This window comes from Bos indicus x Bos taurus, chromosome 2, assembly GCF_003369695.1.
Source record: "Bos indicus x Bos taurus breed Angus x Brahman F1 hybrid chromosome 2, Bos_hybrid_MaternalHap_v2.0, whole genome shotgun sequence".
Taxonomy (NCBI): Eukaryota; Metazoa; Chordata; class Mammalia; order Artiodactyla; family Bovidae; genus Bos; species Bos indicus x Bos taurus.
Window position 1 is genome coordinate 110,280,981 of NC_040077.1, and position 21,246 is coordinate 110,302,226.

A 21,246-nucleotide genomic window follows, 5' to 3' on the forward strand; every position below is an offset into this window, starting at 1 on the left:
TCATGTTGCTGTTTTGCAGCCAAGGTTTAAAGCCACCTCTTAGTTTTTATCCCAGGATGTGCTATAGGAATCTATGAAACTTAATTACATTTACTGTTACAAAAAAGGATTTATGAACTTTTGCCTTTAGGCAGAAATGTTTATTTCATTGCCTTTGCTATTCATTCTTTTCAACTGCAACAGCTTTGAACTTTTCAGCTGCTCAGAGTTATCACCGTTGTGCAGAGCCCAGGAACTCCACTCTCAAGACGCAAACCACAAGTTGAAGAAAACGAAGAAGGCAAAGATATATGAGTCCTTATTTTGGCCACCCTTTGTGCCATTAAAATCTCATTTTCTGCCTATTAGAATGCCCTCTTGGTGCTTAGGCAGTGGTGATAGCCAGTGATTAGTGTGTAATTGAGTATAATTGTCTTTTCACTTTTCATTTGTGTCATTCTGAGCTTCTCTCTGTTTTTCTAACCACCAAGAGGAAAAAGGGGGTTAAGAAAAGATAAAGCTGTTAAAACTCTCACTCTCAGCCCTGAAGAGATTCTTGATTGCAATTATAGATTGCAACCCCTTCGTGACACTTCTCCAAATTTAGCGGGCAGCTCTCCTCACCACCTGGGCCAAGTGCTCTCTAATAAAATCAAGTGATCTGTATTTAAACAACTGCTAATAATGTCAACCCCAGACAGATGCCACATGTAGGAAATTTAACCAACCCTCTGACATGCAATTATCAAGGCAATTTATTAATATAATCTCTCAAGAAAAGCTCATAGTCCAATGCAAATTAGAAAAACAATTACAACATTCAAATTTCTATATATTCCCAAGGAGCAGTAATTCTCCTAATTTTTGCATTTATAACTCATTTATCCCAGAGTTCTGCAGCCATCAGATGGGTCATTCTCCACACAACTTGTTAACCTTCTCTATGAAAATTATAGAAACGCTGTGGTGTTTTTTTATTAAGCATTCTTGCTCACAACCCTATCAGCTGACCAAATACCATTTTAAAAAATATGTGTGAACTTCTTACCCAAAACCCAGAACTACTACATGTGGAGAAGATGACACCTTGACAACTAAGTATAAACAGAGAATCTCCCTGATTATGATAAAAGTCGCTTGAATTTTAAGTCTAAGCTCTAACTTTTGATACAGCCCATAAGAAGGGTGGAGAGAAAGGAAACCAGAAAACTGAAATCATGTGGCTTGTATAAAGAATACATTATGGTTTAAATTTGGCAATTCATTATATGACTGCCTCGGGGAATTGACTATTTGGTTCTGGTATACAGCAACTCGTCTGTCTGGAAACACGGGACTGACCTGAGGTGAAAGGCCATTGCCAATGGCGGGGTTCATGGGGTTGGAGGGCCCAGATGGAGGCACAAAGCTGTCTGTATAGCTGGAAAATCCATGCCTGGTGCTGGGGAGGCAGTAGGCAGAGCTGCTGTCCGGGTTGGAAGGAAGAGTGCTTTGGTGTACAGTGCTTGGAGGAAGCGGCTGAGGTCTGTGGACGGTGCTGCTGGGGTCTGACACGGCTGCAAGGAAGAAGGTTATCGGCCATAAATCTCCTTTGAAGGCTGGCAGAGAAGGTTCAGTGCAAAAGTTCGCAGTCACCGAGCCATCAGCATATCCACTGGTCAAGTAAATGTAAATTTCATACTGTACTTCTTGATATGTAAGTATAGAACCACTCCTAACAAATAGAGCCACATCTCTTCTGCACGTATGTTCAAGTACATGGTTTATTTATATACTTCCAAGGAACACTTAACCAGAACAGAATTCAGAAATCACCTTAACAGTGAGAACAAACCTATATTAGTAGTGAATGTTACTAATCAACATAAAGATTAACCAGTGTAAGAATTGCATCTTAAATTTCTTTTTTTTTTAACTGTTTTATTTTTTTTTTACTTTACAATATTGTATTGGTTTTTAAATTTCTTATCAAATAAACTTCCAAAACATCTAAATATTAGTGTGAGAGTATAGTTTCAAATGCCCACAATGCTATCTTTTGTAATCCAAAATAATTTAGTCTTCCTATTTATCCCATTCACCTCTATGCACTAACATTTTGTTGCTGTTGTTAAGCTGTGTCTGACTCTTTGCAACCCTGTGGACCGTAGCCTGCCAGGCTCCTCTGTCCATGGGATTTCCCAGGCAAGAATACCGGAGTGGGTTGCCACTTCCTTCTCCAGGGGATCTTCCTGACTCAGGGATCGAACCCAGGTCTCCTGCATGGCAGGCAGATTCTTTAGCACTGAGCCACCTGGGAAGCCCATGCTCTAACACAGAAGGACTCTATCAAAGTTTACCTACCCTCAATTCCTACCCCAGTGAGGAGCCATCAGAACTTCAGTTAATTACAAACTGGAGTACAAACGTAGAGGTTTTAACAAAGGAAAAGCCAATTGCATGCTTATTTTGGGAGATTGCTTTGGTTCATTGTTTGGTTTTGTTTTAAAATCCTGAAACAATATTATATTACAACACAGTTTAACTAGAGAGATTCAGACATGTCATAGAAGAAACTGTTTCTGAAAGGTGACAGGTACTTTCAGGACAACCCGATATAATGTAACAAACATACAGACAGCCACAGGGACATCACAGAAGATTTCACCATATAAAGTAAGCAACTGGGAACAAGACTGGGGATTACATTTTAACCCCTTGACTGCCTTCCTCCATACCTTGTGGAATAGCTGTGGGCTGGTAAGAGGTCTCTGACAGCTGGTACGTTGGCAGGGTCGGCATGGCTGTGGGAGGGAATCCCCCCGGAATGAGATGGTTGAAAGCCATCAGTTGATTGGCCCCAGCCTGCTTCCTCCATCTTGCACGGCGGTTGCTAAACCAGACCTATGGATTTAATTTAAAATTTGAGAATTTCACTGATGAAATAATAGTACATTCTTAATGAATTTTTCATGCTAAAACAGATTAAAGGCCCCTTACTGACAGGACAAACAGACACAAGAGTCCTCTGCCTTCTGGCTTGTATTGTCAGGGAAGAAAGGAAAGTTAGATGTCAGGGGTCAGTAGAGGGACTTCAAGGGCTTTTCAAGGTCTGGCAAGAGCCCCCACATGAACTCTGGGGTGACTATGGGGAGGGATGGCTGAGCAGAGGTGCCATCACCACTGGCACCCTCCCACCATCGTGTACTACAGCACTTCAGGGAGGATCCCGGAGTCTCTATGGCCCCCTCCATGACATGTGTCCTAATTTGGCCTTGCCTACTGCACTAACCCTTGTATTTCCTAGTCTTATCAATGTGTCTGTATTTCTATGGACATTATGTGCACAGCTCCTAGAGAGTCTTATAAATTGACCAGAAGGATAAGTGGAGCGATTTTTTACCATCTCTTCCAAACTGTGAGACATTATACTGATCTTAATAGAAATAAATGTTGAAGAGGTACTTCAAAAAAGAAAGCATTTTATCTATGAAGACCCCTTACAAAATGAGTTTGTTTTATTATTTCTTTCCATAACAGCTGTAAGCACCTATCTTTTTATCAGAGGAAAAAAGAAGTAGATAAGATAGGATCCCTGAGCTCAAGGAGCTTACTGTCTTTTCTTCAAGGAATTCACAGAGTGGTCAAGGTCACCAAACTAACTGCTCACTAGAGGTAGAAGTTCCATGTTTGGAAATGCAGAGAATCAGGAAAACTTTAGATGAGCGACAGAATGTCAACTCATTTTAAGTTTGGATGTGACTCCAAAAAGCGGTCAGTCCAGATGGAAGAGACGATGCAAGAGACCAGCATGCTTGAGAAAAGATGACTTGATTTCCCCACAGAACAAAGTTAACACTTAAACAACTTAATTGTAAATTTTAAGTCACAAAATTTTTAAAAGAGTGGAGAGAGCAATGTCTTCCTCCCTCCTTTCTTAAACAAGAAAGCCCAGTTTATAATAAGTACTTTACCAAGGCATCTGCTTAAACTTTTGCTATTCACTCAAGCATCTGTCTGAAAAGGAGTCTGGTCTTCTCTAGCCATGCTGCAAGATACTGGTAAGGAAAGCTGTTTGAACTTCCTCAGAACACTAACATTTAATACTCCTTAAGTATCCCACAGGAAAAGAAGGTAAGTCAATATTTTCTCAAGTTGATACATAATTGAATTAGAGTTTTACTTAACTTAATAAATTGCCACCTGGGATAATAGAACCAAGAACGGCATTCAATTTCGGTTCTGGATCAATTGTGTTTTCTCACTGGAAGTCTAAGTGTCTGTTACCATGACTCCCAGAGGCATCAGGGCAAAAAAACTGTTTTCAGGGAAGTGCTTGGAACAAGCTGGTTAGTCACACCTGGCTCAAGTGAAGGGCCCTCACACTTATCTTGACCAACCCATGTATAGTGAATCTTCAGCTGCCTAGGCAGGGAGGAGAGTTGAATTTCCAAAAGTTATGATGTGACTTCACTCATTCAGACTTACTGTCACCAAACCTACTGGTGAGATTCATTATGAAGATCTCAGAAGCTTGCCCTTCTGACATTATCAGAGCGTGTCTCCAATCTCTCTGTGTCAACTTCCTGCTGTAACCTTTAGATAAGTAAACCAAATTTGATTTATCCAGTGGGTGGCCTCTGCCTGGTTACTCCATCAATCCCAACCTACTTTTGATTTATGTTCATGATAACTCCTCCATAACCCAATTTTTAAAATCAAAAATGTCTTCATTCAGATAATAAATTAGAAGGAACATCATGACTTTCTACAATTCCCTTCAAAAGATTAAACCCAAAAGGCTAGGTGTACAAGGCTGTTTGGTTTTGTTTCATTTTTCCACAATGATACAAGTAAACACTGATGACATGGAATAAACCCACCAGGAGGTGGATTTGTAAGTTCTTATATTTACCATACAGTATATATTATAACTACCACAAAAGACGAGGAATAGTTGGAAAGCAAATCTTTACTGAAAAACAAACCTTTAACAGGAGGTCTAAGAGTTTCCCAAAGGAATGAATTTAAAAGTTGTTTAAATTCAGGCTAAATAAATCCAGAGGGCTATTTCTGAGAGAACCAGGGCTTCTTGAGGGCTGAACTGCCTGTCTCTGGCCAGTTAACCAGAGTTTTCTATCATCTTGCCCCTGGCAGCCTCTGCATCTCCAAGAAGCAGCTGAAACTGCCAGAAGCAGCACTAAAGTTGCAAAATACACTGAAGTTGCAAACTTGGAAATGGTCCTTGCCTTCTTTAGGCTTTGAAACTCATAAAACACACATCTATTTTTAATAGGAAAAAGGTGCCCTTGAAATCACCTTCATTTTAAGTACCCAAGCCAAGCACAATGATTCTAGGGTGCTGTTATTACCCCATCTGTGACTGAAAGACATTCCCCTGGCACTCAGAAGTCCTACCTAACTCTTCCAATATTCTATCACCTAATTCCTGACAATCAAAGAATAATCTACTGAATGACACGTGTAAGTGCATAAGACTGAACAAAATCACTTAAAATGGGTGGAAAGTGAAAGTGCGAGTCGCTCAGTCATGTCTGACTCTTTGCAACCCCATGGACTATAGATCACCAGGGTGCTCTGTCCATGGAATTCTCCAGGCAAGAATACTGGAGTGGGTTGCCATTCCCTTCTCCAGGGGATCTTCCCAACCCTGGGATCAAATCTAGGTCTCTGGCATTGCAGGGAGATTCTTTACCACCTGAGCCACCAGGGAAGTCCCAAAATCGATAGAAGGTATTTATGATTTGGTTTTTACAGTGTCTAGAAACTTTTCTTTGTTTTGAAAAGAGTAACAAATAGCAACAATCCGGCCTTTGAGGTTCTAGAGGAGAATATGAGTATTCCACCAATGTCTTAGCCAGTAGGGCAGAAAGAACAAGTTTACAAAGTCGGCTTGTAGTTGCTGTTGTTCAGTCAGTAAGTCATGTCTGACTCTTTGCGACCCCATGGACTGTAGCCTGCCAGGCTCCTGTCCTTCACTATCTCCCAGGGTTTGCTCAAATTTCTGTCCATTGAGTTGGTGATGCTATCTAACAATCTCATCCTCTGCTGCCCCCTTCTCCTTTTGCCTTCAGTCTTTTCCATCTCAGAGTCTGCTACCTTCCTGTTAAATGTCACTTTACAATCTCTAATTCAGTGTGATTTCACTCTCCCCAGCATCACCTGGCCTTCCAATCACATTTCGCATAGTAAGGAAGTAGGGCACGAGGCACATATCAGTGGATAACTACTATCAGACACAGTTGTTTATAACTGCCTATGCAATATCACACAACATCAGAACCTTCCCTGGCAGCAAGTTTTTATTTCGTTTGATGAACTGCAGCCCGGTTCAATTTCACCTGCTCCCTAAATCTTTCCCTGCTTGTATGTCTCTCTTCATGCTTTTGGAAATGATCTTCAGGTCCATTCTGGAGTAACAAAACATCCGATGATTTTTTGAAGCAAAATTGAAATTGATTGAAAGATCCCTATTATATCACAATAACTAAGGGGAAAAGATAATCACAAAAGAACAGGTTTTTATAAATTTTCCTCTTCCTGAATAAAATAAGTGACCAATTTGGTCTCAGCAATAAAAGCTGGACAAAAACTCAGTATTTTAAAAAATACAGTCATACTTTACATTCACATGGGAGCGATGCAGGCAAGAGTTGAATCCCAGCTTTTCCTGTCTCTCACTACCTCTGTAACCTTGAAAAATTTGCTTAACATCTGTGGGCCTCTGTTTTCTCATCTACTAAATGGGAGAAATAAAAAACTCCTTCACAGGATTAAACGAGACAACATAGTTAAATGAGACAATACAAACAAAGCTTATAAAAGAATACTATAAAAAAAAGTGTGTTCAGTAAATGTTAGTTATTAAGTAAAAATGTCACATTGAGAAATCCAAGAATTAAAGCCTTTGTTTTCTGAGTTCTGTCTATAGCCAAAGCCTTTCATGCCCCTGAGCAAGCAGGAAAGTGCCCAAATAACACCTCAAATAATTGAAAGCCAGTCTGGCTTGAACAGAGGCTTAGGTCCAAATTGTTTCCAAGTTTCATGGATTAGTGCTAATTGTCCCATGGTGTAAGCCTAATTTTGCTCTCAATAAATTACTGGTTCACATTTTTGGTGTGGTCCTCAAAAGCAATCTAACCTACATTATTCCAGATGGGTTATTTCAAATACAGTTTGAAAAATGGGAAGAGAGTGTAATCGTTAACCCTTAGAATTTACAACAAGATTACAAAATGTTTCATTAACTACCAGAGCTGATACTAAAGTGTCAATTACAGTACTTTCCAAGTAGGTAAATTCAGGACAATCTGCTTGTTCCCTGGAACTTCTTACTCACTTCACTCGCCCAGCCCTCCTACCACGGCTGCTACCCAGCCTTGATCACCGTGTAGAGAGCAGGTTGGGGAGAGGACAGGCCCGGCTGACAAGAAGAAATGCCATGCTGCTGTGAATATCACACATGAGGGCATACACAACTTTATACATCACAAGAGCAAACTGCAGCAGAGAATGGCAGGATGACCACATTTTTGCTTCATTATGGAGTTCAGGACCAAATATTTCATACCTATCTTAACTTCTGAACTACAAAGATCTGTTAGATGGTTTTAAACCATCATTGGACGTCCATGAGAATCCCAAATTATCAATGTTAGAAGGGTCCTGAGAGATCATGCATCTTAGGGGCTTTTAATTAATGAAATGATCAAGGGGTGGTGATTTGTAAGAATATGAGGAAAGCTAGTGGCCCTCTCCCTACCTCACACTTGTGTGCACACACACACAGGCAAAAGCAGAACATCTGTGTACAAATGTCAAGTTTCCCAGGTCTCCTGAAATCCATTCATGATTATCCTAGTCATTCATGGACCCAGCCTAAGGCCATCTGATCTAAATCCCATATTTTAAAAATAAAATTAGAAAAAATGAAGCCCAGTAGGATTAGAGCAAAATTAAGTGACTTGCTTGACAAAACCCTTTGGGTAAAGCTGAGACCAAAACCCACATCTTCTGACTCCTAGTTAAATCCTTTTTTTCACAAGCAGCTTCCTTTCCTGTCTTCCATTACCTGGGTTGCAAGAATAGTTCTTGGATGGAATATTTACTAAAACGTCTACACATCATAAGTGTTTGCAAGTCATTCCTTACAAAATTGTAGTTTTTGCCATTATTTGCATAACAACAGCTACCAGGGAGGTGAATTAAGCAAATTAGATCTTTGCTGTACAGTAATTCTTATATTGTGTACTCAGATTCAGCCCTGATAAATATAACATAGTTATTGTTCAAACAAATTTTTTCAAATACTGACAAAGTTCTACGTTATTAAAGCTTTAATCATCTTTATCCACAAGAGCTTAGAAATTTTCTTCCATGGAGGGAGGGGAATGTAGACACATTTGGGTTTTTTTTTTTTTTTTTTTTTGGTTTGGTGTTGGGTTTTCCCAGGTGCCCCAAATTAAACTAACACACTCTCTGGCTATCACTCAAACTGAACTGACGCTGCTACTGCTTTCCCAGATCCTTCTAAAAACTAAAGGATTTTGTTCTGGCATTTTAATCAGTGATTAACTACTCCCTTCTTTTTCCTGCTGGGTTAAGTAAAAGATCCATATGCCGGGTGTTGTAGGGAATTTGTTAGGCTGTAGATCATAGCTGTGGTGCAAGACATGATGCGTCTCAAGGGAACTAATGAAGCCATAAGGAATGTAAAGAGTCACCGGGTTAAAGCCACATTAGGACAGCTGTTAGGTTAATGAGGGCCCTGCTTTGGAGAGGAGGTCACTGTACAGAAAAATATGAACCACTCTTTATTGGTTTGATCCCTTGTCCTCTGGAAGTTAATGGGCCATTCTTACTCTCCTCCACATTTCCTGAACCAGATGCGAGTGCCCGGCGCTATACAAGCTGCACGCGGTTGGGATGAATTCTGTCTCCACGTACTTGTCTTTGGCGAATGCAACAAGGAGGCAGAGGAACAGGGAACACTCTTCTCAGTTTTCCATCACTCTCTTTGTTTGATTTCTTTAAATCCAATGTTTGTTTTTTGACTCTGAGTTCAGAACTGATCTCCAGTCTATCTTAAGGGCAGATCCAGTATGTGGGCTTGGCCAGCCTCGGGGGTTAGGGACCAGACCCTGGGATATAGAGAGCACGCAATAAAGGTTTGTCGAAAGAAAGGAAGAACGAATGGACCTCAACTTCACATTTAAACTAGGTGATCAAAGAACTATAATAAAAGCAAACAGATTTGATGTAAATAATACATATAGCATTGTTATATCGGAGAAGGCAATGGCACCCACTCTAGTACTCTTGCCTGGAAAATCCCATGGACGGAAGAGCCTGGTAGGCTGCAGTCCATGGGGTCACTCAGAGTCAGACACGACTGAGCGACTTCACTTTCACTTTTCACTTTCGTGCATTGGAGAAGGAAATGGCAGTCCACTCCAGTGTTCTTTCCTGGAGAATCCCAGAGGCGGGGAAGCCTGGTGGGCTGCCGTCTATGGGGTCGCACAGAGTCGGACACAACTGAAGTGACTTGGCGGCGGCAGCAACAGCAGCATTGTTATACAATTATAATATGTACACTGTATATGTTACTATAAATAATATGATATATTATGATATCATATATTATATATGCTATATAAATATGATATGTGAGTATATGTTACTATAAATAATATGTGATATATATATACATCATGATTTGTGGTTGAAAAAGTGATAGTCATTCAGTCATATATGACTCTTTGAGACACCATGGACTGTAATCTGCCAGGCTTCTCTGTCCGTGGGATTCTCCAGGCAAGACACTGGAGTGGGTTACCATTCCTTTCTCCAGGGGATCTTCCCAACCCAGGAATCGAACTCAGGTCTCCTGTATAGCAGGCGGATTCTTTACCATCTGAGCCACCAAGGAAGCCCAGTTTGTGGTTAGAAGTGGTCATTTCTGGGAAAGAGCACTATATCCCAATGTACTAAATACAGGGATTGAATAGGTCCAGATGCAAAACATTTGTGCTATAAATCCCAGCATATCTGGACTCTTCGCTGCATGTACCTCCAGCTCACACAATCAGATGCCTACATTCCACCTTCCACAGCAGTTCTCTCCTTTCCATTCCCACTGCCGCTGACCTATTTCATGCCCACCACCTTCAATGCCCTTTGCGTCAAGTTTAGCTGCCTTGCCTGAAACCCAAGCTCTCCACAAAATGTATGTAAGACTCAAAATTTCACTATTGTTTATCCACCACCCCTACAGTCCACAGAGTGCCTGGTACATAACAAGGATCCCTGAAATGGTGAGTGAATAACAAGAATTGACACACCTCTCTATATGTTATGTCTGATAGAATCATATTCTGCCCAGAATGATAACTGAAGTTAAGAATGCACATTTCCTAAGTATCAAAAAATAAACACTAAGAAAAGACCCTGATGCTGGGAAAAATTGAAGGCAAGAAGAGAAGGAGGCGACAGAGGATGAGATGGTTGGATGGCATCTCTGATTCACTGAACGTGAATCTGAGCAAACTCCAGGAGCTAGTGAAGAACTGGCATGCTGTAGTTCATGGGGTTGCAAAGAGTCAGACAAGACTTAGTGACTGAACAAAAACAGCAAGGATACAAAGAAAGCAAACAGATTTCCAATCAGCTTCCTTCCTGCCACCCTACCACTCCCTCTATTTAACCAAACTGAACTGTTCACTGTTTCCTCAACATGACTAGAGAGAAAATGAAAGTTCATCTGACATGTAGCTCGTGTGCGTCCAGCCCTCTGTGCTTCTGCTCATTATTCTGTTACTAAAATGCTCTCCCACCTACCCTGCCCCTTGAATATCTATCTAGACCCAGAAGTCCATCTGATCCCTCCCTTCTTCATGAGCCCCCCTTTTTTACCCTAACAAGATCTCACACCTTTCCTCCTCTCAGCTCTCACTGCACTTGATCTCTCTCTAATACACTTACCATATCAGCTCTGCTTTCAAATTATTTGTGTGTTTACTTTATTACTGCATTAAACACTAGTTCTTTGAGAAATTTGTCTTCATTCATCTTGGTGTTCCTTGACTTTTCTAGCACTGTGACGATCAGATAGAAAGTCAAGCTGAGAAAAGCAATCTGACTTGGCTCTGCAGACTATAAGAGGCTATTCCAGAACAATCTGTGATGGGAGAGATAGTTAGAAGCATAGGGGAAGGTGTCAATCAATCTAGAGACCACACCAACTGCCTAGTTCACTGCTGAGTCCTCAGTCTGACTCTGACTATGAAAGTCAAGTATCTGGGAATAACATGACATTTCCGGATAAGGTAACTTCAACTCCTGGGCCAGTAAAGAATTCCAGGATACCCTGAGGCACTTGTAATCTTTCCATCAGTGCTTTTCTATGTTGGGGAGACTGTTTATCATTCATAATGAAACATTATTCAATCACTCAATAGAAACAAATTACACCCAAGTAGCCTTTCTCCAGGGTTCAGAACACTTCTAAGTTGAAAAGGTAATTTTACATGTTCTTAAAATAATAGTTACTTGAAAAGCTTCTAGACTTAAAGAAAAGGATTTTACCTTATACAGCTTTGCACTTCATCATGACTGAATGGCTACAGAGAAGAAATATATGGAATCCAATTACCGTGATCACTTACTAGCTACATGACTTTGGGTAGTTTACTTAAATTCTCTGAGTCTCAGCTTCCTCATCGATAAACTGGGGATATTCATAGTACCAAACTAGGTTTTAATTATAAGTAAATGAGTTAATCCATACAAAGCATTTAGAATAGTGCCTGGCACACAACAACCACTCAAAACTTCGTTGTCGTCCATGTACCACCCCCAAAATCTATGCATTCCCTGATACATAACAAGGATCCCTAAAATGATGCATGAGTAACATGAATTGACATACTTCTGTGTTACATTTGATACAATTATTAACACATTCTCCTCGTAATGACAACCGAAGTCTAAAATAAGAACGTACATTTTCACAAATACAAAATATACTAAGAATAGAAATAAAGCTAATTAAATAGATCACAGTTTTAAATCAATACATATAAAATACTCGTATCAAACAGTGTGACAGAAAAGCCAAATATAGCCATCATATCAATAATTGGACTTACCGAACTATTAAGAGGAAAAAGAACATTTTCTGACTTACGGTTAGCATAGTAAAATGTTGCTGTATCCCACAGACATACCTTGAGGAAGGGGGCAGGGGCTGGGGAAGGGGCAGAGGCGGGGTGGGGGGTGAGGAGCAGTGGCCGGAGGTGGTTGGACCACACAAGTGCAAATAAAAAGAAAAAAGACATGACGATATTGTTATCATGACAAGGCAAAATGTAAAGGAAAGAAACCAGAAAGGGAGAACTTTATAATGTGAGAGGCTACCATTCACAATGAAGGACCATTCCTAACACAGTTACTTTCTTGGTTTGAAATACACCTTAGAGAAGAAGATGCTCTTGTTCTCTGTCTGGGTTTACGCAGGACGGGATGTTGGGACGTCGGTACCTGTACTCGGGCCTCTGTAAGCTTTGCCCTCTGGGCCAGTTCCTCCCTGGTGTAAATATCAGGATAGTGGGTTCTCTCAAAAGCCCGCTCCAGTTCTTCAAGCTGTTCTGCTGTGAAGGTGGTGCGGCTCCGGCGCTGTTTCCTCTTCAGGGGCAAGTCTGGTTCAGAGTCGATGTCAGAGCCTTCATCTGATTGGGGTGCCGAGGCTAAAAAGCACAGGAGAAAAGAAGTGATCTAATGTATGTCAACAAACAAGTCGGTGGCATTCCCTGCTAGCCTCATGGTTAGGATTCTGGACTGTCACTGCCAGGCCCAGGTTTGATCCCTGGTCGGGCAACTGAGATCCTGAAAGCCGCTTGCTGGGGCCAAAACATGGGGGGAAAGAGGTCTGACCAAGATATAATGACTCAAATCCTAGTCTAAAGTACACTGCCAAAGTCCTCCCATGGACACCAAGCCCCTCCTTGCAGGAGTACATTAAATAGTATTCAATCTCTTCCCCAACCCCATCTCCAGGCTCCCCCAGGCAGAAATAATTGCTTTCTGCATCTGTCATTCTAAGTGCATTACAAGCTCTTAAAAAGCAAGGACAGGCCTCCTCCATTTTTTCTGGCCCTCACCCTTAGCATTTAATGGATACTTGGTTCTTGTCCAATATGAATCACATTTCAGTTGGTTCCTGATAAATTTTCACCAGCTTTTAGACCAGGAGAAAATTTGTTAAAGAGTGATTTTTAAAAATAAATATTCCAAAACTGACTTTGTATCTAAAAAGGCAATAACAGTAAACTATCACAGGAATCCTATAAATCTGTGGACTGTACTGCTCTTATTGACATTGTACAGGAGATAGGAATCAAGACCATCCCCAAGAAAAAGAAATACAAAAAAGAAAAAAGGCTGTCTGAGGAGGCCTTACAAATAGCTGTGAAAAGAAGGGAATTGAAAAGCAAAGGGGAAAAGGAAAGATATATCCATTTGAATGCAGAGTTCCAAAGAATAGCAATGAGAGATAAGAAAGCCTTCCTCAGCAATCAATGCAAAGAAATAGAGAAAAACAATAGAATTGGTAAGACTAGAGATCTCTTCAAGAAAATTAGAGATCACGGTGTGATCACTCACCTAAAGCCAGACATCCTGGAATGTGAAGTCAAGTGGACCTTAGGAAGCATCACTTCGAACAAAGCTAGTGGAGGTGATGGAATTCCAGTTGAGCTATTTCAAATCCTGAAAGATGATGCTGTGAAAGTGTTGCACTCAATATGCCAGCAAATTTGGAAAACTCAGCAGTGGCCACAGGACTGGAAAAGGTCAGTTTTCATTCCAATCCCAAAGAAAGACAATGCCAAAGAATGCTCAAACTACTGGACAATTGCACTCAACTCACACACTAGTAAAGTAACGCTTAAAATTCTCCAAGCCAGGCTTCAGCAATATGTGAACCGTGAACTTCCTGATGTTCAAGCTGGTTTTAGAAAAGGCAGAGGAACCAGAGATCAAATTGCCAACGTCCGCTGGATCATCGAAAAAGCAAGAGAGTTTCAGAAAAACATCTATTTCTGCTTTATTGACTATGCCAAAGCCTTTGACTGTGTGGATCACAATAAACTGTGGAAAATTCTGAAAGAGATGAGAATACCAGACCACCTGACCTGCCTCCTGAGAAATCTGTATGCAGGTCAGGAAGCAACAGTTAGGACTTGACATGGAACAACAGACTGGTTCCAAATAGGAAAGGGAGTACGTCAAGGCTGTATATTGTCACCCTGCTTATTTAACTTCTATGCAGAGTACATCATGAAAAACACTGGGCTGAAAGAAGCACATGCTGGAATCAAGATTGCTGGGAGAAATATCAATAACCTCAGATATGCAGATGACACCACCCTTATGGCAGAAAGTGAGGAGGAACTAAAAAGCCTATTGATGAAAGTGAAAGTGGAGAGTGAAAAAGTTGGCTTAAAGCTCAACATTCAGAAAATGAAGATCATGGCATCCAGTCCCACCACTTCATGGGAAATAGATGGGGAAACAGTGTAAACAGTAGCTGACTTTATTTTTGGGGGCTCCAAAATGACTGCAGATGGTGATTGCAGCCATGAATTAAAAGATGCTTACTCCTTGGAAGGAAAGTTATGACCAACCTAGATCAGATCAGATCAGATCAGTCGCTCAGTTGTGTCCGACTCTTGGCGACCCCATGAATCGCAGCACGCCAGGCCTCCCTGTCCATCACTAACTCCTGGAGTTCACTGAGACTCAAGTCCATCGAGTCAGTGATGCCATCCAGCCATCTCATCCTCTGTTGTCCCCTTCTTCCCTCCCAGCATCAGAGTCTTTTCCAATGAGTCAACTCTTCGCATGAGGTGGCCAAAGAATATTCAAAAGCAGAGACATTACTTTGCCAACAAAGGTCTGTCTAGTCAAGGCTATGGTTTTTCCAGTAGTCATGTATGGATGTGAGAGTTGGACTATAAAGAAAGCTGAGTGCCAAAGAATTAATGCTTTTGAACTGTGGTATTGGAGAAGACTCTTGAGAGTCCCTTGGACTGCAAGGAGATCCAACCAGTCCATCCTAAAGGAGATGAGTCCTGGGTGTTCATTGGAAGGACTGATGCTGAAGGTGAAACTCCAATACTTTGGCCACCTGATGCGAAGAGCTGACTCATTGGAAAAGACCCTGATGCTGGGAGGGATTGGGGGCAGGAGGAGAAGGGGACGCCAGAGGATGAGATGGCTGGATGGCATCACCGACTCGATGGACATGGGTTTGGGTGGACTCCGGGAGTTGGTGATGGACAGGGAGGCCTGGCGTGCTGCAGTTCATGGGGTCGAAAAGAGTCGGACATGACTGAGCAACTGAACTGAACTGAACTGACTGCTCCTTATAAGAAAAACCATGTTAAATTTACTATCTCATTACCAGGTATTAGGAAATGCTTTAAGGGGAGTTTAGATATTGTTAATGTAAGTCTCAAGAACAGAAGCAGGCATTGTCTAGTGAATTGTTTCTAAACAGAGATTCAGAGTCTGGATCTCTGCTGAATGGATAGGCAGCTGCTCAGAACAGCTGCCTAATTTGAGGCATAAACTGACAGTAAAGAATCTGCCTGTAGCACAGAAGATGGGTTCTATCCCTGGGTCAGGAAGATCCCCTGGAGAAGGGAATGGCAACCCAGTCCAGTATTCTTGCCTGCAGAACCCCATGGACAGAGGAGCCTGGCAGCCTATACAGCCCATGGGGTCGCAAAAAGTCAGATATGACTGAGAGACTTAGTGGACAAACCAGTAAACAATCCACCAGCCAAGTTAAAAAATTTAAAAAAAAAAAAAAAAAATAGAGTCATACCAGTACTCTAACTTGAGGAACGCAGTGCAAAAATGAAAATGCAGGACCCTATGTTCAAAAGTTCATCATGAATTCCAAGATGGCAGCAACAGAGCATAAAACTAAGCACAGGGCCTCTCTCTGCACAAGCGGGCCTGGGTGACTGAATAGTTCACATGGCCCTGAAGCCAGCCTTGCTGCAGCCCCTTCCACCAAAGCTTGAATTTGCCTGTGTATGAGCACAATCAGGGAAGACCTCCAAATTGAGTATGCAGGTGCCTAAGAAAGAGGAGCAGGAGCTGGGAAATTAAGTAGAAGTTTGTGTTCGTGATGCAATTTGGTGTGTGTGACATAACAGTAACCGAGCACCTGTTGGCCAACAGCAGGTTCTGCAGTTTGAGGACGCATCACACAAGGGTTCTCAGTAGGAGAGCAGTCCTCTCTCAGAGTCCTGGACCTCAGGGCAGTGGCAGAGGCTGTCAGGGGGCTGTCAGACCATAAACTCTGAGCACAGCACAGGAGCTGGAGCCACCGTGCTCCTGAAAATATCCAAATGCACTCAGAAAACTCCCCAAACAACTGGGGGATCCTCTGGGGAAAGGGCCTATGTATGCTGCCAGCCAGAAAATTGTAGATTACTAATGGGCTTCCCAAGTGGCACAGTGGTAAAGAATCCACCTGCCAATGCAGGAGATGAAAAAGACGTGGATTTGATTCCCTGGGTCAGGAAGATTCCCTGGAGAAGGAAATAGCAACCCATTCCAGTATTCTAGACTGGAAAATCCCATGGACAGAGCAGCCTGGTGGGCTACAGTTCATGGAGTTGCAAACAGCTGGACATGACTGAGTAGACATACACAATGTCAAGGTAATTCATTTGCCCCCTCAGGCCGGAGGACTTGGGGAAATGCAAGGGGTGCTAGAAACAATCTTAAAATGTAGTATCTCCTACAATACCAATTTTCTTTTCTCTTGAGCTCAAACCTAATTCTGCCCCATAGAAATTTTGAATTTCATTCAACTTTAGAATAAGCTATAATTTGCCCCAAAAATGTAACCATACAAAAGAACTCATAAATATAATTCTAAGTTTTCTATTATTTTAGTACTTTTACATTTTATTCACATTCAAATACTGTGAAATTAAGAAAGTAAACTAATAATATATATAACAAATTAAAGAAAACCAATTCTGGTATATAAAAGCAAAAGGTAATTATAATATATAATGCTCCACTGTGTGTTGGCCATTATGCTTGGTTTTTCAATTATGTTATCTAATTTAATATAAAATGGTCTAATTTAATATAAATCTTATTTTAGGATATTTTAGCATTAACTGAAAGAAAGAAAAATAGACTTTCTTTAAGTATGGGAGTATTTTACAGGAGTATTAACATGCTGACTGCATGCTGCAGTCCATGGGGTTGCAAAGAGTCGGACTCAACTTAGCAACTGAACTACAAACATTAACTTGCTAAAAAACATGTTGTGCGTTGCGTGCTAAACTTCAAAAGCAGCCAATACAACTTACATGTGTCTACCTTTAATAAATGTGAACCAAATTAAAAGAATAATAATTTGTGCATAATTGTAGGGCAGTGGTTCTCAAACCTCTAGAGCATCAGAGCCACTGGATAAACTTGTTAAAACTCAGATGGCTGTCCCTTCGTCTGATTTCATTGGTACAGAAGGGGCTCTGAGAAGTCACATTTCTAAGACATTCCCTGGTGACTGATGCTGATTTTGCTGATCCTGGACTGACACTTTGAGAACCATCTCTATAGAATATTCCAGACTAGTTATTTGCTTCCCCTGCAAAATTCCTGAGTATATAAAATATTTTTCCACCACAATTTATCCAAAAACTTGCCCCTACTTGCCCCTTCAATTATAAATAATATACTCAAGAAACAAATTACTCATCCGCCTAAGAAGAAAATAAATTTTTATAAATGGTATTCCTTCCATACTTTCAGTTTTTGTTGCCTTGACTTTTTTGTCTAATGTGAATTCAAGTAAAAACCTCGACAGCATTTAAAAACTGACCTAAATCTCTCCTCTGCCTGTGAGAACTTTAAATCTATGCTTGCACTTTCTCTTACTCTGATCCCATTAGGATAATAGTATGTGGAAATTTTCATGTTTCCTTTGGGAGTCTCTGGGGCTATTAAATCCTCCCAAGTAAATATGATGTGCCATGCACTGTCAGGTCAATTAATCAAAATCACCGCTAGTTTCTAGAGAAAAATGGCTGCTTAGATGTACAAGAACCAGCCAGAGCTAATTCTGAGGGTCAAGACCACTGTTTCAACTTAACAATTAATGCCCGTCCACCTCTACCCCCCGCAGAATATACACTCTGTGAGCTTAAGTCCCTTCCTTTGACTTGTTCATTGCTAGAACTACTGCTGAAACATAATATGTGCTCAATAAATACATGCTGAATGGCTAGAAGTACAGGAGAAAAATTCAGTTTTGAACTAAAATTTACTTCTCTGCCATCATTTTAGATCTTTAAAATGGAAATTCTGCTCTTATGAGTCACCCACCATTTAGATGAGCTTTGAGGGTGGAAGTTTTGAATCCTTAAAAATTACTTGAAAACTGTTGCAAGCATTTGAATGCAATTGAATTTTTTTCTGAAGAATAATTATCAATTCAAAGAGGATTGTGATTAAAAAAAAAAAAAAAGGTGAGGAACTATCAAAAGCCAGTGATGAAAAAGACTCAGACTATCTAAGAGTTCAGTAACACAGCCTTCACCACCAAAAATAAATTTTTCTTTAACAAGTTAGCAAATTACTACTTTTACTTCTAGACTATATATTCAAAAGCAATCCAAAGGTTCCATCTAACTAGGAAAAACTCCAAACAGCATAATTTCAAAGGCACTGAGGAAACGATTCGCCTGATTTTTCTGCTGGAAAATTATCTGAACAAACTGATCATTTTTGACACTGTGAAGCCACAGTCTTACAAGCTAATTCTAACTTTTCCCCATCTGTGAATTCCAGAGGGATGTGGGCTTTAAAAAATGTTCAGTGAACCACCCTAGATTAATCTACAAGCTAGGAAATACTAGCTCTTTCTAAAGACAGAAATACTACCATTTCTTGTATCACTCAACAGAATTAAAATGTATTAGTCACACAGAACATGGTTTGCAATAATGTCCTGAACTTGAATCAGTTTTTACCAAAAACAAGTCTAAAACTTAAATCCCATTTTGATAGCACAAACTAAATCATTCCATTGAAGTTCTAGTTTACATATTTAACTTTGTTCAAAACTGGAACAAATTAGATACTAGACACCAAGTTTCTAACCTTGCTAAATATTACAGCAAAGTAAAAACAAGACTTTTTTTTTCAGACAGCTTGACAGAAAGAAATTATATATTTTTTTTCTGTGTAGAATATTTAAGCTATGACTTTGAAACTACAAGCAGCATTAACAAGATGATAATCTAAATGTTCATAAATTGCCAGGCTATAGCAACTAGATTAAATATAATTTCTTCAGTCTACTTGTACTGTCTGGCCTTAATACTGAAGGGAGATGTTCGTACATATAAGTTGCTCTATCACATTCTACACCTGCCTTCACAAAGTTTGTTTTATCATTCATTACAGATACTATCCCCCAGTTTGAAATTCCAGAATGGTTCTCATAAGAAAATCCGTATCGATACATAATATAGTTTTTTAAGTGGAAATTTTATTATTTTAAATTGTATAAAAACTCTCAGATTTTATCCCAATCCATGTTATCAGACTTCGAAAGTTTTGACCCTATTACCAAAACCTCTTCACAACCCATTCTCTGATTTACACGTTAGTTTAACTCAATGTCACCAATGAACCTGGAACAAATCTTACCAAGAGGTTGAGAATTTCTCTCCTTTCCTTATGTAACTAGACAAAAATCCTGTAAAGTAAATACTCACCCCATTGCACAGGAAATGGAAAGACTCAGAGAGGTTATTCAGATCATACAGCTGGTAAACTAGAATTTGACCCAGGTTTATGGGACTTGAGAGAACTCTCCCTTCTAGCCTGGAACGTCCTAAATAGGTGTTGAGTTCCTCTCCCTCTCTCTCTCTCTCTCTCTCACACACACACAGTCCTTTTGAAGAGGAATACCAGAAACACATGAAATCAGTAATTCCAATATAAATCATTTAGCTGATTGCCACCACCATTCTCATTTGTCTCAAATTTTCAAAACTTAGACTCAAGCAAAAATCGACAGAAATACAACAGTTTGACAGTTAAAGTGTGAAAATGTTAGTCATTCAGTCATGCCTGACTCTTTGTGACCCCATGGACTATATACAGCCTGCCAGGCTCCTCTGTCCATGGAATTCTGCAGGCAAGAATACTGGAGTGGGTTGCCATTCCCTTCTCCAGGGGATCTTCCCAACCCAGGGATTGAACCCAGATCACCTGCACTGCAGGCAGATTCTTTACCATCTGCCAGGGAAGCCCCCATACTTTGAACATACAAAGAATTCAATAAATATTTGTTGAATTAAATTCAATTGGGAAATTGATAAATCAATTGAATTTAATTAACAAATATTCATTGAGTTCTTTGTATATTCAAATAAAGCACTAGGAAACTAATCAATTTTCCAAGATATTGAATCAATTTAAGAAATTAAAATTGTCTGACCATTTGCAGTCTCCATTAATAATCATCATAGACCCTTGGTCCTAAGTAAGATCCAGGGTCAGGCTGGAAAATATTATTGATCACAAGCAGTTGAACTGATCACTCAGTTTATATCCGTATTAAAGCCTTCTTTTTTATATTAAAGGCACCCTGATGAAAGGATATCAAGAGCTATAAGGTAACCTCAAATTCTTTTAAGACAAAAAGAACAGGAATAAAAGTTTGAAATCTGTTGGGATATTCACAAGTTATTCAGCAGAAACCTCAGTGTGATCGCTGGAAAATGTCACCTTTCACCAGATGCCTAACTATTTCAACCTTGTGTTTTATTCTTAATTTTGAAAGAAGTTCATTTCTTCTTTTTCTATGTCCAGCTAATTCTAAGTGTTAGGAGCAAAAATTTTAGTTAGTTATCCCAATGATCTCACACTAACTCCCAAAACCAACCTTGGGAAAATGGATATTTTCAGCTTAAAAAAATAAAAAAGGTCAAGCATAGGCAACAATCATACCCCACAGGATTACAAATTCTTCCTTCAGAAACAAACTGGGAGGAGAAGGCAAAAGTCTTACCACCAGCGACGGACCATGAAGTTTAATTAAAGAAGGAATTACAGAATTAGAGAGTATGTCTTTGTCCGTTAACCCCTTGTGACCTCTTCTGTAGCCTCAGGAAATATTTCATCCTAGTTAACGCTATTATACATGAGATCTTACCTCAATTT

At 40.2% G+C, this 21,246-nt stretch overlaps 1 protein-coding gene across 1 annotated transcript in view; it reads right to left on the bottom strand.

Annotated features, from left to right (window-relative positions):
- PAX3 (paired box 3) overlaps positions 1–21,246 on the bottom strand; it is a 100,606-nt gene that overhangs the window by 19,794 nt on the left and 59,566 nt on the right. Inside the window, exons 5-7 of the mRNA XM_027514537.1 lie at positions 12,517–12,722; positions 2,697–2,862; positions 1,321–1,535 (exon numbers count right to left, since the gene is read on the bottom strand). Coding sequence (XP_027370338.1) covers positions 1,321–1,535; positions 2,697–2,862; positions 12,517–12,722 — 587 coding nt within the window. The remainder of the gene's footprint in view (positions 1–1,320; positions 1,536–2,696; positions 2,863–12,516; positions 12,723–21,246) is intronic.